Source organism: Mustelus asterias, chromosome 4 (genome assembly GCF_964213995.1).
Source record: "Mustelus asterias chromosome 4, sMusAst1.hap1.1, whole genome shotgun sequence".
NCBI lineage: Eukaryota > Metazoa > Chordata > Chondrichthyes > Carcharhiniformes > Triakidae > Mustelus > Mustelus asterias.
In genome coordinates this window covers 60,705,354-60,720,317 of record NC_135804.1, presented here as the reverse complement: position 1 = coordinate 60,720,317, position 14,964 = coordinate 60,705,354, and the positions used below count along the sequence as shown (strand labels likewise).

Genomic DNA, 14,964 nt, shown 5'->3' with positions numbered 1-14,964 from the left:
CTGGTCAGGAGTGCATTGGAAATCACATTTGAGGTTGCAGCAGCAGATGAGGAGCTGAGATGTGGACAAAGTCAGGCAAAGCAGCAGAGGTGGAAACAGATGGTTGTGATGGATGTGTGGCAGGAGCTCAGCTCTGGGTCAATTATGCATGCAGTCTGGTTAGTCTAAGTGAGTTGTCAGAGTAAGATGAAGGCAATGGCATGGATATGTGGTGGGAACAAAAGACAGTGGGTTCCAACATTTAACTGGAGAAACTTTCTGCATACTCAAAACTAGACATCAGACAACCAATGTAACAATGTAGAAAGAGTAGAGGTGTTGAGAGAGATGGTTGTGAGGTGGGGGGGGGGGGTCAAAGGATGATTTTGTTTGAGTATTGCGTGCAATTTTGATCTCCCTACCTAAAAATGGATACACTTGCCATGCAGGGAAGGTTCACTAGGATACTGCGGTTGGCAGAGGTCCTACAAGGAGAGATTGTTTCAACTGGGCCTGTATTTACTAGAGTTTAGAAGGATGAGAAGAGATCGGATTGAAATGTATTCATAGAATCCCTACAGTGCAGAAAGAGGCCATTTGGCCCATAGAGTCTGCACCAACCACAATCCCACCCAGGCCCTACCCCCATATCCACCCGCTAATCCTTCTAACCTACGCATCTCAGGACACTAAGGGGCAATTTTAGCATGGCCAATCAACCTAACTCACACATCTTTGGACTGTGGGAGGAAACCGGGGCACCCGGAGGAAACCCACGCAGACACGAGGAGAATGTGCAAACTCCACAGACAGTGACCCAAGCCGGGAATCGAACCCAGGTCCCTGGAGCTGTGAAGCAGCAGTGCTAACCACTGCTACCATGCCGCCCATATTCTAAAACAGGGCTGGACAGCATAGATGCAGGAAGGTGGTTTTCCTGGATTGGAGAATCTAGAACTAGGAGACACCGTTCCAAGCTATAGGGTAGACCATTTAGGACTGAGATGAGAAAACATTTCTTCACTCAACCATTGGAATTCTCAAACACAGAAGGCTGTGGAGGCCAAGTCACTAAATGTATTCAAGAAAGATACGTTTTGGATTTTAATGGCATCAAGGCATATGGGGAGAATGTGGGGATATGGCATTAAGATTGAGGATCAGCCATGATCATAATGAATAGTGAAGCAGGCTTGAAGAGCCAAATGGCCCACTTCTGCTCCTTATTTCTATGACTGATCAAGAGGGGGACAACTGAAGAACTGTTAGTATTAGCTGACATGGGGAATAGGACAGAAAGTGGTCAGCGGTCACTAATTATTTTCTTTAATGTTTGCAAGCACAGGTTTTATTCTTAGTTTAGCAATACCAGAAGAAATATACCTAGGGATGTGGAGGGAAATACTTAAAGATCATTCATAGAATGTGGGCAGTTATTACTCATCCCTAATCACCTTGAAATAAGTGAGTGTCAATTCAGAGAATCAATCACAATGCTGTGGGTCTGGAGTCACATGTAGGCCAGAGCAGGCAAAGATTTCTTTGGTAAAAAGGCATTAGTGAACCAGATGGGTTTTTAAAACAATGGTTTAATAGTCATTATTAGACTAATTCTTCATTGAATTCAAATGTCACTATCTGCCATGGTGGGATTGAAATCAGATCCCCAGAACATTGACCCTGGGTCTCCAGATTACTAGTCCAATAACAATAATACTATGCCACAGCCTCCCCAAGCTAAAGGTGGAAATTGTGACGGTACAGAACCATAATCTCCCAGGTCAACATTGGAGTGGTGCAAGAGAATTGGAGAATTTAAAGTGTTACACCCTTATTCACAAAAATGCGCAAGGATAACCCAGGTGTTAAAATTCAAGAGGACAGTGTGGTAGAATTGCAAGACATAACAGCAGAAGAATATGAAGTGCTACATTTTGATAAGAACAGGGGGACATATTGAAGTTGTACATTGGTAAGGCCACACTTGAAATGCAATAAGTCAATTCAAGGAGCTGCAGGAGCAGAGTGACCTTAGATACATGTACGCAAATCACTGAGAAAGCAGTTAATAAGGCACGAGGTTCTGACCTTTACACACAGTGAACACAAAAGCAAGAAAATTATGTTGAACTTTTATAAAACACTAGTTTGGCTTCAATCGAAGCAGTGTGTCCATTTCAGGGCACACTTTTAGGAAGGATGAGAGGTTTAAGAGAAGATTCAGGAAAGATGCACAAAAATGATTCCAGAGGAACTTTAGCTGTTGCTGAAAAAAAAAAGGCATGCCATGAAAGCTTCTCATTTTGGAATTCATCAGAACAGCTTGCAAGAAATACCAGTTGTTTGAAAAACAAATTACACTGTGGCTACTACAAGTGGAAGTCAGCCTACTGAAATTGCGACTGATGGATGGTTGGTACCCTGCCTGTTATAAACTGCCGAAGCAACTTGCTTTTTGATGTGATTCACCAGTTGTTGGGATGTACAGTCTACCTTTATGGCATTACATAGGCACTGAAATTCATAACATTATTCATTTATTTGTGCGATACGCTGAATGATCATCAGTTGGGTTCACAAGTATGTATTTCTGCATGCTAGAAGCTACATACACAAGGCTATCCTTTACAAGCTGAGGAGCATGTTTTCACACTGCACCTTCAACTAACAAAAGCTTGGGGACAGCCATTCCCTGGTTCTGTGGAAAGTTTTGACCGGAGTCAACCTACCTGGTTTGAATTTGAACAAATGTTTGGTAGTTAACTCTGCTGCATTCTCCATGGCAATGCCTCTACCAGAGTTCAGTTGCCAACCAATTAGCACACTCTTCTCATACAGTACAAATGTTGCTCCCTATACTGCTGGTATTTCTTGCAAGCTATCCTGATAACATGTTTTTTCCCCAGCAATACTCAAGTTCTGCACAACCAAACTTTAGCTGTGTGATTAGAATGGAGAAGGGGTTGCTCTCTTTAGAGAAAATTCAGAGGAGATTTGATAGAGGTGTCCAAAATCATGATCTCTAGATAGAAACTGTTCCCTTGGCTGAAACATCATGACTAGAGATCAGTGATTTAAAGTGATTGGTAAAAGAACCAAAGACAATGCGAGGGAAATCTTTTTACACACAAGTGACAATGATCTTGATGACACTGCCTGAGAGTGGTGAAGGCACTTTTAATTGTGGTTTTTAAACAGGCAATTGGATAAGTAGCTCATTGAGGCAATAGGGGAAAAGGCAAAGGGGAAGAGGATTAGCTAAATTGCTCTCGCAGAGCCAGAGTCTGGATGCATCAAACAACCATCTTGTGCTGAAACCACTCTGATTGTATGAGAGTCATATTTTGGTTGTTAAATCAAATTCCTTGGGTTCACATCTTGCGAATATCATTTTTTTCAGTATATAAGCAATTACGCAAGTTGCATTACAATGTGAATATGTTCATTTCAGGACCGTGCATCTAAAAATAGTGAAAATTTGTAACATACATCTAGTTAAAAATTTTGAAGTGGATTATTTTGACTGGGCAGTTTGTGCAATAAGACATTTTTAAAAAAAAGTTAGAGACCTCCCAGCAGGAGGTGGCACATTGTTTGCCAGTGGTGGAATTCTCTGGTCCCGCCACTGTAAATGGGAATTGCCATTGATGTCACCCCACAGGTGGGTGTGCGCTGCTAACAGGGCTGGAGAATTCCGCCAGCGTGCATGGTCGGAGAATTGCAGCCAGAATCAGAGTCAGAGGCTCAGTTCCACTTTTACTGCCAACATGTCATTTAGCTGCTGAGCTACATTTTGTTGCCTTCCCATCTCTGCTCATTACAAATGCAGCGAAATGTAAGTGACCCCACCCCAAGAATCCAGAACACTATTTGCCATTGGTTCTTCACTGACTTCTTGTTGGGAGCCAGCACACGGTGAAAGGGCACAGGCTTACCAAGAAAGGGACACCAGAGACTGTAAAATGGATGGCTGAAGTACTTTATAATGCCAGAAGCTCTGCACTGAACAGCTGTTCTAAACTTTGTACCTTGTGAATCCAAAGTGAAGCAACATGTCATTAGAACACCCAGATGCAGCTTTAAAAGATCCTGCTTTTGTAATGCCATAGTAAGTCAAAGCTTCCTGTTAGCCTGTTCACTACAGCACACGGGTGCCACCAGCATTTATTGGATACATCTATCTCCCAAGATGGTGGGCCTTCAATAACTTGCTAGGCCACTTCAGAGGAGAATGAAAAGTTAATGACATTGGTATGGGTCTGAGTCACAAGAGGTGCGTTCACAATAAGGATGGAAGATTTCCTTTCATAAAGGCCATTTGTGAACTAGGAGTTTTACAACAGTCCAGCAACTTCAAAGACACACGTTATGCTAGACCAACATTTATTGGCCATCCCCAATTGCACTTGAAGTCGATTCTAGCAAAACTGAAATTCAAATTCTCAAACTTCCATGGTGGGATGTAAGCACTCATTCCCTGAATTAGTCCAGGCCTCTGGATTACTAATTCAATAGCAATGACCACTACACTGTCAATTTAAGTTAGATTCTACAGATTGTATTTCACTAGCACTGCCGCATTGTTACCGCCCTGCTACTTGAAGCTACAAGAACCTGGAGATCATGAAACATTACCCAAGCCCTAGGTTAACACATTTCTGAATAGTCCATACAAGTTTTAAACATGAGCACTTTATAAGGACCATTTGCTAATTTTTGATAGCTCATATCCATTTGCTGTCAGGTAAGGCGCTTACTCCAGTACATGAGCCAATTAGGAATAATTGACATCCACACAATACACAGATTAGCGGTTTTAATCAGCTGGGGTCCACTGATTAAGAAATCATGATCCCTTTATAATTGCTCCCAATATTATAACCAATTAGGACTTGCACAGTAATGAAATTAGAATGCGAGAGTGTGACATCACATGTCTTTAAACCACCAACAGCTTTCATCTCCTGCAAGAATATGCTGCCGGAATTGAAAGCACAGGACTTCAATTTATTCGAGATCAAACTCTTAATTCAGATATGCTGTGATTTACATGAAATTTGGGTCTCTGCTCGTTTCCATCCATAATACCACATGGTGGTAGTCCTGAAGCTATAGTTGTACATAGTGCATGGATTTAACAAAACATTTTTTAAAAAAAGGCATAAGAGTGCATCAATTGTAAACAAATTTTATTGAACTTTCATCCAGATAAAAATTGCACAAACATCAATTTTTAGGCTTTCAAACACACAGGAATAAGAAGTGTTCCAGGTCAGTAAACCTCATTCTTTGGTGCAGAGGCTGGATCTTACAATTAGAGGGAAATTATACAAAAGGGTGAAACAAAAAAATTACCCGTCACCTTACTGTAAAGACAACCCCCAAGAGGAATTTTCTTTTAAAACAAACACTTTTCTGGTAGTCTAGGACCCCAATTTCCCCTCTCCTTTAAGCAGTGGTAACCACCGATGAACATTAAATGCTGGGTTGTTGTACAACAGTAACTTAAACAATACTGCTCGGACATTTTTAAATACAGAAATAGGCTCCGTCATTTTGAGGCACTTGTCTAAGTTTGAGAAAAGGGCCTTTGACCACTTGCACCAGACATTTTAATGCTATCCCCTTAATCTAGAACACAGACTACAAAGTTAAAATTAGAAAAAGATAAACAGAGGCAATAAGCAAAATCACTTCTTATACAACTCAATAGAACTTCTGATTTTACTGCAGCTCTGCCTCTAAAATAATTTGAGCCCAGAACTTGGTTTCACCGTTTTTAGAAAACAGCGAAAATTTCTTTAAGCTATATATTACGTTTTCTCAGCCAGGATTTCTGGATCTTGGACCAGACACTTAAATTCTCAAGAATAAATTTTGAATAAAGTCTGCTTAACTAGTGGTTTGAAACCCAGTTTCACAATATAAAAAAAAACAACTTAAGCACTTCATAAAATCAGTTCACAAAAACAATTTGTTTAAACAAACAGCAAATCAGGTGCTCCCACTATCAGCTGGGATCACATTTTGTCAATGAAAAAGCCAACAACTCCTTTGTCTACATTTTAACAATGTCCAACTATTTGGTGTGTGAAATGGGTTATTAAATTTATCATTAAGCTTTGAATAAACTGCACTGGTTTGTAATTGGTCAAACAAACCCTGCAAGACTCCACTTGAATCTGCTGGCAAGCTTAGAAAATCAACTCCAAGTGCCTAAATCACCATTTTCTATTTTGCAAGCATGTACATGAATGATGAAGCAAACTGGCTATAATCCAACTGCTTCCGAAACCAACCTTACCACCGACTCCTCCCCTGCCCCCAAGCATGGCACTGCCACCTTTTTCCCAGTGAATAACAGCACCCCTCCCCCCCCATTTCTGGAGTAAACTGCATTTGACAAGCAGAAAAAGGAAAACAGAAGGAATGCCACATCAACTCAATAACCTTAATGAGAAACTCCAGTTATTTGACCGACACTGACCCATCTGCTGCCAACCACACACCTCCAACTATGGAAGTTCAAAAAAATTTTGGAACAATGAAAGTAGGACAAACACCTATTGGGCCAGCATGTTTATTAAATTAATGTGAATCAACCATCCCATTTTTATGTCTATATTATATCTAAATATAATATAATCCATCTGTGTGCAAAAGAGGTAGAGATTTTTTGTTGGCCTGCCCGGTGATGCCACTAAATAAAATTACGCAACTATTAATAAAACTGTACCATTCAGCAGAGAGCAGGGCTAGTCAAACAGCTAGTCATCTGCCATTGAGTTTTCCCTTTGATGTCACGAAGTTAACAGAAAATACCTGGGAGTACGTGGTCTTTTATATTTATATATGATTAATTTTAAACGATAATTCCCTATTTGAAGTTCAGAAGGAGTTCTGTTCAGATTGTGGAAGGATTTTTTTCCCCCCCAAGTTTAACTTCAGATGTTATGAAACTGATGATCCAAATTGCATGCTGAATGGGACTGTGGCTGGAGGAGACAAACCAGGAGCGTTTTTACACCATCATTCATATACTTTTGTTCAATGCCATTTTCAGCAGCTGATTCATGGGTTGCATTAAAATCCCAATATCAAAAAACTGCACATTAGCCCCCGGTGCAAGTTATTCACCCAATGGTGAGACAATTGGGTTCCAACATGAGGTAGTTTGAAGCTGCCGCAGAAAGAGGCACCGAGGTAGACGAAAGCCATTACCTGACAAGGCACCAGAACCAGATCTTGCACCCCTATTACCCTCCAGAGATGGTAGGATCACTTCCCTGAGAATTATGTATCATTTAGATCCTAGTCTCTGAATTAATTGGCCTCTTGGGGTTTTGCAAGTTGATCTTTTCTTGAGGTTATTTGAGGTAAGGTACTGTGCCTGACTAAAGTTTTAAGAATTGTGAACATAATCCATTAAGCACTTTTAGTGAACTCTTTGCATTTGCTTGTAAAACGGTGTGAAATTGTTTTGTGAATACTCAAGCTAAAACAGACTTTGGGGATTTGTCCAGTTATAAAGTTGGAAAGTAATGAGAGTTTTGAACACTCCAAACTCTGACCCAATTCAAAATGTAGAGAAAACCAAATGAGAATAAGTTACCAATTGGATAGCAGACACAAGTCAAATAGAAAAGATTAAAATGGGCGAATTTTTAAAATAAGGGCTTCATTATCTCCCATGGACTTTGAAGTTTTACACCTGTAAAGGGTCACCTAATATTTCACGTGAAAAAAGAATGTTCAAAAAATTAGTTCAAAAACAAGTGTATGATTTTAACAACCATTCCACCGAATGTTTAGCTGATAACCTCATTACAAGCAACATGATCAGAGGGGTCATCCCACATTTTATATTAGCAAAGTTCATCAGCAGCTAATATTTTAGCCAGCAGACAATTGTGAATCCTATGTCATACTAATAACTTAGCAACAAAGAGATATATTTTGAACAGAGTTTTGATTAAGGACATAGTTTTTTTTTTAAACAGGTTCAATTTGATTTGGAGATTTATTAATTCTGCTATCCCAAAGGAACTCAATACAAAAACAGCTTTACTTGTTTTGTAAAAGTTGATTTTTAAAGGCTGATCTTTTGTTTTTAAAAATACCCCAAAAGTGGGGCTGACAAATGTGTGCTTGTATCTTTAAATTTGTGCTAAAAAGGGGGAAAAATGGCTCCAAGAGATATCTCTAATGCAGTCCACCCAAAGCTGTAACTGCATAAACCTCAAAGCTAAAGAGCACAGCATTCAAATTACAGGAATTAGGCTTTGTCGGGTTTTATTTCATTCTAAAGACAAAACCTATTTCATACTTGAAAGGCTGGCGTTTAAATGTGCATTTCAAATTGATGGGCCCCTTAACAGTTTTGTGTTAATCATTAACCACTGCTCATGAACAATTTCCCAATGTGTAAAACAAAAGCCATTCTATGCTACAACATCTAACCACGACATATTCAACCAACTGTTACAATCTGAAGCAGCACATTAGCCAGTTTCATCTTGAAAGCTAAATTGATCCATTAGGGAGCATATAATAAAGTAGGATACTAACATTTATAAATGGACACAGCTCCACACAAATTCTGAAATATTTTCCAATCTTGCTGAAGATTAACCACAAACAGCCATCTTTTCAGACTCAAGGGCTGCAAACCTCAATTTTCATTAATGCTACCCCTCATTACAGATTTTCTATTATGATTTTACTGGCTAGCATGCCTCTGCTTTCCATCCTTCCAAGAATTCAAAAGTAAGACATTGTTTCAACCAATTCAGAGGAATGATAAAACAGCCAAATTGATGCAAGTTTTAAGTAAACAGCAGCTCTTGCACTTGAACCCTGACCACAAAGGATTGAGGTAGGTCCAACTATATTCATCAGTTCTTTAACCCCTTGATTTGGGGATATGGTCTAAATAAGTTATTCCAAAGGCAAGCCTGCCTCCATAACTGACCATGTCACTTTTGATCCAAAATGAAGCCAGTCTCCCAATCAAGTGAAGAAAACAGTTCTGCCGCGTTTGAAAATCACTAACCTTCACAGCTTTAATCGTTTGGATTCCCTTCCATCTTAAAAGGTAATGTTCACTCTAGTATAAAGATGGAATGTGTCATTTTTGTAGACTGCAGCATGGCTGCAAATAACTGGCAGACAAATGGCTAAGTGAAATGGAAATGGGAGCATGCCTTTAACTCTGATCACCAGACTAGCAAGGCAGAATGACTGGAGTAACTTAGCAGATGCAATGAAACTGGCTCAGAGTTAAATTTTATGGCTGTTAACCACTTCTACATTTTGCAAAAATATTCAATGTGGCTTCTGTAAAATGTCAAGTTTACATGCTGTGGTTCCTAGACTGTAAAAATACTGTTTTTTCTAAAATCTGTATTTATTTAAGAGAAGGCTGTGAAGGAAATCATTTGCATAAACTTAATTTAAAATAGTTTTAAAGAGACGTAGTCTCATTTCTAAACTAATTGGTCACTTTTGGGCTACAGGAAAAATTGAAGATTCAGAACTGGAAAAAATCCATGGATGCTACCAATGTTCCTACCACTACAGCATATATATAATATATATATATTTCCTTAACTATTAGGTACAACCAGAACCCTGGCAGAATATTCACATAACAGCGCTGTTACAATCAGCAATTATTGCCAGTCCTTATGGGTCTTTACAAGTGTTACTACTGCTCCAGCGCACGACACACACAAACTATTACAATAATGCTCTGTAAAGAAGTGACTTATTTTCTACTTAAAAGGACAGGACAATGTAACCCCATTGCCTAATTCCCACTAGTAAAAGAACTGGTCAGCTTGCAGATGCATTTTACAATATCATAAAGGTATCACTTCCAAATACTTTATTTCTCAACGAAGCTTTGGGTGATTAAAAACTCCCTCATTTAGAAAGCTTGGCATTGAGAACCTAATTAAGTTAGATGTTCATTTAATTTCTGTTTATGGCATCTGTAACAGTGTGTGTGCATCCAAGCAGTACCACACTCAAAGCAGGACTAGTGGACTTTCCCCACCCTGAACTCATTTTTCCGCAGATTCCCAACCAGGACTAAACAAGAGCCAAGGAAAAAGTGATACTATCTTTTAAATCGACCAATTCACACTTCCAACACAAAGTAATACTGCCTCCAAAACCAAATCAGCCTACCAAATCAGTAGGAAATTGATTTTATACAGGTACCTGAGGTAGCAGTCGAGGTAAATATAATTTGATTATCCCAGGTAATATACTTTGATCTTCAGGGTATCAAATGACAACCCAAATCTTCCTTACACAAATACCCCTAATAAACACTCTGAAGAACCCTTAACTTCTATGTTCACCATAATGTGCATCAGGCCAAAGAACATTAAACCCTAAAGACAAAACAAAAAAAGGAGGTATTTAGTTTACATTCAGGTGGAGCGTAGGGCTACATTCAGAAGAGTGTAGGGCTTAACATACGAGATATTCAATATCAAATAATCCCTGAAAACAAAATGTATGCAGGTAGGCAGCCAAAGCCTTTCAGTCACCCACAAATGGCCATTTTTTAGGCTATAGAAGTGGCCAATAGTCTTCCTACCTGAGATTTTTTTTAAATAAAGCTACAGGACAATTTTAATACTAAGAAACAAGTCTTTGGATTCAGGTCATAAAGGCACCAATTGCCTGGACACATTTGCACAGTTCCATGGAAATATCCAAACATTAAGTCAGCCCAACATCTGTAGGCAGTGAGGTAGGTCTGCTATATATTTATGTAGTTTTGAAGTAGTCTCACAGCTCACACTTTACCAACATGAGGTAGATGACTGCAGCACAGAAAAAAAACACCTGTCTTCTCTAGGGAAAACAATTAAGACATTGTCCCTGAGCAACAAATCCACAATATAGAAAAACAAAGCACACAGCATTATTAAAACAAGAGGATACGATTGTTGCCAAAGTCGACGACTACTATTAGTCCATCTGGCATCAGGGCTATCCCAGACGGACGATCCATCTGCCCAAAACCACTGCCTTGGGTCCCAAACTTGCACAGGAAGTTGCCATTTGGTTCAAAGATCTGAATGCGATGGTTCCTGGAGTCAGCCACAATGATGCGCCCCTCTTGGTCGATAGCTACACCCTGAGGTCGGAGGAACTGACCATTACTTGTGCCTTCAGAGCCAAGGAAGCGTGCAGACTGGAAGTCAGGATGGATTACCAGCAGCCGGTGGTTGTTGAAATCTGTGACCACAAGGTGTCCTTCATGGTTAAAGGCCACCCCACGGGGAGAATCAAAGTGCTTCCACAAAGCTCCCTCAAAGCCATATTTACTTACAAAGTTTCCATCTGGGCCAAAAAGCTGAACTCTATGATTGCGAGTGTCAGACACGAGAATCTTTCCATCAGTATTGACTGCAACATCCCAAGGGTAGTTGAACTGGCCATTTTTGCTTCCTTTGTCCCCAAACTTGAGGACAAATTGTCCCTCAAAGGTGAAAACCTGAATGCGGTGGTTGTCCTTATCGGCCACTACGATACGACAATTGTGGTCACAAGCAACACCGGCAGGACGGTCAAACTGCCCAGGTCTGGCACCTGCTGTCCCAAACTTGTGGTGATAGGTTCCACTTGGAGTGAAGACCTGAACACGGTTGTTGCTACGGTCAGCAATGATAATGTAGCCTTCTTTGTTGACACAAACACCCCAAGGTCGGCAAAGCTGTCCATCGTCATCCCCTTCTCCGCCAAAGGAACAAATCGGAAGCCCAATTCCAGCATAGTTGCGACCTGCTTTGACAATTACTCGAAAGGGACTGTTCTCAATATGCTGGCCGCGAATCGTCACCGAGACCACATGTTCTCCTTCTAGATGTGGGGAGTAGCTAATTGTGTAGGTGCCATCATGATGATCAAGAACATCGGCACGAAAGAGACAGCCATCAGGTCCCATGATAACAACTACAACCAAATCACCACCTGAAGATCTTCCTTCACCAGTGTGATCTTTGGTGATTACAGTGAAGCTGCTCATTTTCCCACGTAATGCCCGTTTCAACCCTTCGCCAGTAGCTGTAGATATTGGGGCATATGCGCTGCTACTGATTATACCCAAGGACTTAATGGCTTTGTACAGGACACCATCAGGTGGTATGAATGAAAGTGTGTCGTCGTCTTGAGGCTGAAGGAGATTCCGAAGTTTCTTCAAGTCCTGAATTTGGACAAACATTTGTTCTTTTGCCAAGAGTACATCCACATCTCGCCCATCCAGTAAGGCTTTCTGCACACAGTCAATAGTGCTCTCCAGCCTGGTTAAATTCTCACGCAGTGCTTCCACCTGAAGGTGCAGAGTCTTGGCCTTCATCTGCCGGATCTTTTCAACCTGTTCACATAGGGAAAAAAAAAGAGAATGTTGAACACAATTCTATTGACTTCACCCACTATATCCAAGTTACTTATTGACCCAGCCAATTTTCTCCCCTTGTTGCAAAAAGGTCTTCACAGCTTGCCGCCCAAGGGGTCAATTGACTGTTTAAATACAAATATAGAGCAGAGTCTGTCCTCAAGACATCCATATCTGCTGCTGTTGCAGTAGGGTTTAATAATCAAAATCAAGGCCCGAAGACTTTCTAACTTGGGGGCACTAAATTCAGCTGAAACATCCAAACTCTCAACAAAAGTCAAGAGCAGCTCATGCTGGAAACTAGTTGCTCAAACTTATGATTCAACAAAGCACTATATTGATTGAAATTATTAGAGCTCTTAAAACTGCAATTCATTACCTCAGATTGCTCCGAGCAAAACTCACAATTGGGCCCTAGCACGAGAGTCACTGAGCTTAAGACTATACTGTTGAATCTTGTCAAGTTAATGTTTGCATTGTGAAAAAATAAAACATTAAGCACTGAACTCAAGTTACAGACTACCTTCAATGATTGATGGTGAGAGGCAACCTAGGCTAATGATTGGGAAATCGAGCTTGTTGACTAAGCATGACCATAGGAATAAGATTGAATACTTGCCAAGTATTTTATAATTAGTTAGAGAAAATGTGCAATCATTCATATATTACTAGAACTCTCAATTTGAAATAGTAAAAACAAAATAAACATTTGCACTTTGGAAAGGGGGTGTAGGGCTCTCAGTCAGTTATGTGCAAGCAACCTGCACCTCACTTCACTTGCCCTGGCTTTACACGAGTATCACTTTAGTCATACCTGTAGGAAAAAACTACATGGACAGAAGTCAGTGGAATGTGGCAACCCTGCCCTTGGGCAACAGGCAACAAAATGTCTTGTGGGCTGCATGTAGTCCTGGGCCTCAAGATTGCTCACCACTGAACTATATAAAATGAATCTTTACCCTTGTCTCTCCTGAATAAGCCTAGATTTTAATACACCAAATTCTACAGCTGCAGTATCTTTGGGTATCCTCAAATATTCTACTGTATTTTAATTTCTGTAGGTTATACATTCAAACATAACCAACAGCATTTAGGTAATGTCCATTCTAATGGCACGGATGTAGCTGGAGTCACCTATTTCAGCAATCTCGGAAACAAAATTTTAACGGCTAAACAGGGTAAATTCAGAAAGAATGTTCCCAATGTGGGTAAGTCAGAACTAGGGGTCATGGTTTGAGGATAAGGGGATCCTGAGGATAAATTCTAATTTTGGAATTGAGGTGAGAAATTTCTTCACCAGAGGGTGGTGAATGTGTGGAATTCACTACCACCAAATGTAGATGAGGCCAAAATGTTGTCTGATTTCAAGAAGAAATTAGATATAGCTCTTGGAGCTAAAGGGATATGGGGGGGGGGGGGGGGGGGGGGGGGAAACTATCAGGATACTGAATTCTATGATCAGCTACAACCAAGATGAATGGTGGAGCAGGCTCGAAGCGCCTACTCCTGCTGTTAGTTTCTATTATTGAGATATCCAGAATGTAACATTCCCTTTCTCCCTCTATTCAAACCACTGACTTCACAGATGCACTATGGTTTCAAAAGTACCGGTCTAGCACTCAAATTGCCATTCACATGGAATCCTTGCCAATCCATTGTTACTGAACACCCATATCTCCTGCAGTGATCTTTGGAGACTGAAAAGCAAGGCGGCTGGTGCATTTGTCACTCTCTCTAACCAGCGCTGAGGTTAACTATTAATACCTATCACTCCAGTCGAGACTGGATACAATCCCTCAGCAGTTACTGAAAGACACAAGCTACTAGATTTCTGCAAACTTGCAGTGATTCAGATTTGAAGCGTGCACTCTTTTCTAAATTGCTTAGTGTAAAGTTGGCATGGTGTCATAGTGGTTAGCTCTGCTACCTCAGCACCACGGTCAACATAATATTTCGTAGCCCTGAGCCTCAAGATTGCCCACCACTAAACTATATAGAATGAATCCTGGCCAATCATTTTCCCTGTGCTTGGAAATGGCTCAATTCCAGCCTTGGGTGACTGTCGGTGTCAAGTTTGCATGTTCGCCCAGTGTCTGCGTGGGTTTCCTCCAGGTGCTCTGGTTTCTTTCTCTCCCCCCCTCCCCCCCCCCCCCCACACACAGTCCAAATGTGTCAAGTTAGGTGGATTAGCCATAATAAATAAGGGGTTATGGAGATAGAGCAGGGTGGACGTGGATAAGGACAGCATAGTGGCAAGCACTGCTGCCTCACAGCGCCAGGGACCCAGGTTCAATTCCAGCCTCTGATGACTGAGGAATTTGCACGGTTTCCCCATGTCTGCGTGGCTTTCCTCCAGTTGCCTCCCACAATTCAAAGATGTGCAGGATAGGCCATGCTAAATTTCCCTTTACTGTCCCAATATGTGTAGGTTAGAGAGATTAGTGGAGTGGGGTAAAGATGCAGGGATAGGGTGGGGAGCCTGGGTAAGATGCTTTGTCAGAGTCGATGCAGACTTGATGGGCTAAATGGCCTCGTTCTGCAGTGTAGGGATTCTAAGATGCTCTTTCGAG

The 14,964-nt window shown here is 40.8% G+C and overlaps 1 protein-coding gene across 1 annotated transcript in view; it reads right to left on the bottom strand.

Annotated features, from left to right (window-relative positions):
* Positions 1–5,158: 5,158 nt before the first annotated feature.
* The window catches only part of trim71 (tripartite motif containing 71, E3 ubiquitin protein ligase), a 58,484-nt gene continuing 48,678 nt past the window's right edge, over positions 5,159–14,964 (bottom strand). The window contains exon 4 of the mRNA XM_078211132.1: positions 5,159–12,373. Within this exon, the coding sequence (XP_078067258.1) occupies positions 10,922–12,373 (1,452 nt within the window). The 3' untranslated portion in view covers positions 5,159–10,921. The remainder of the gene's footprint in view (positions 12,374–14,964) is intronic.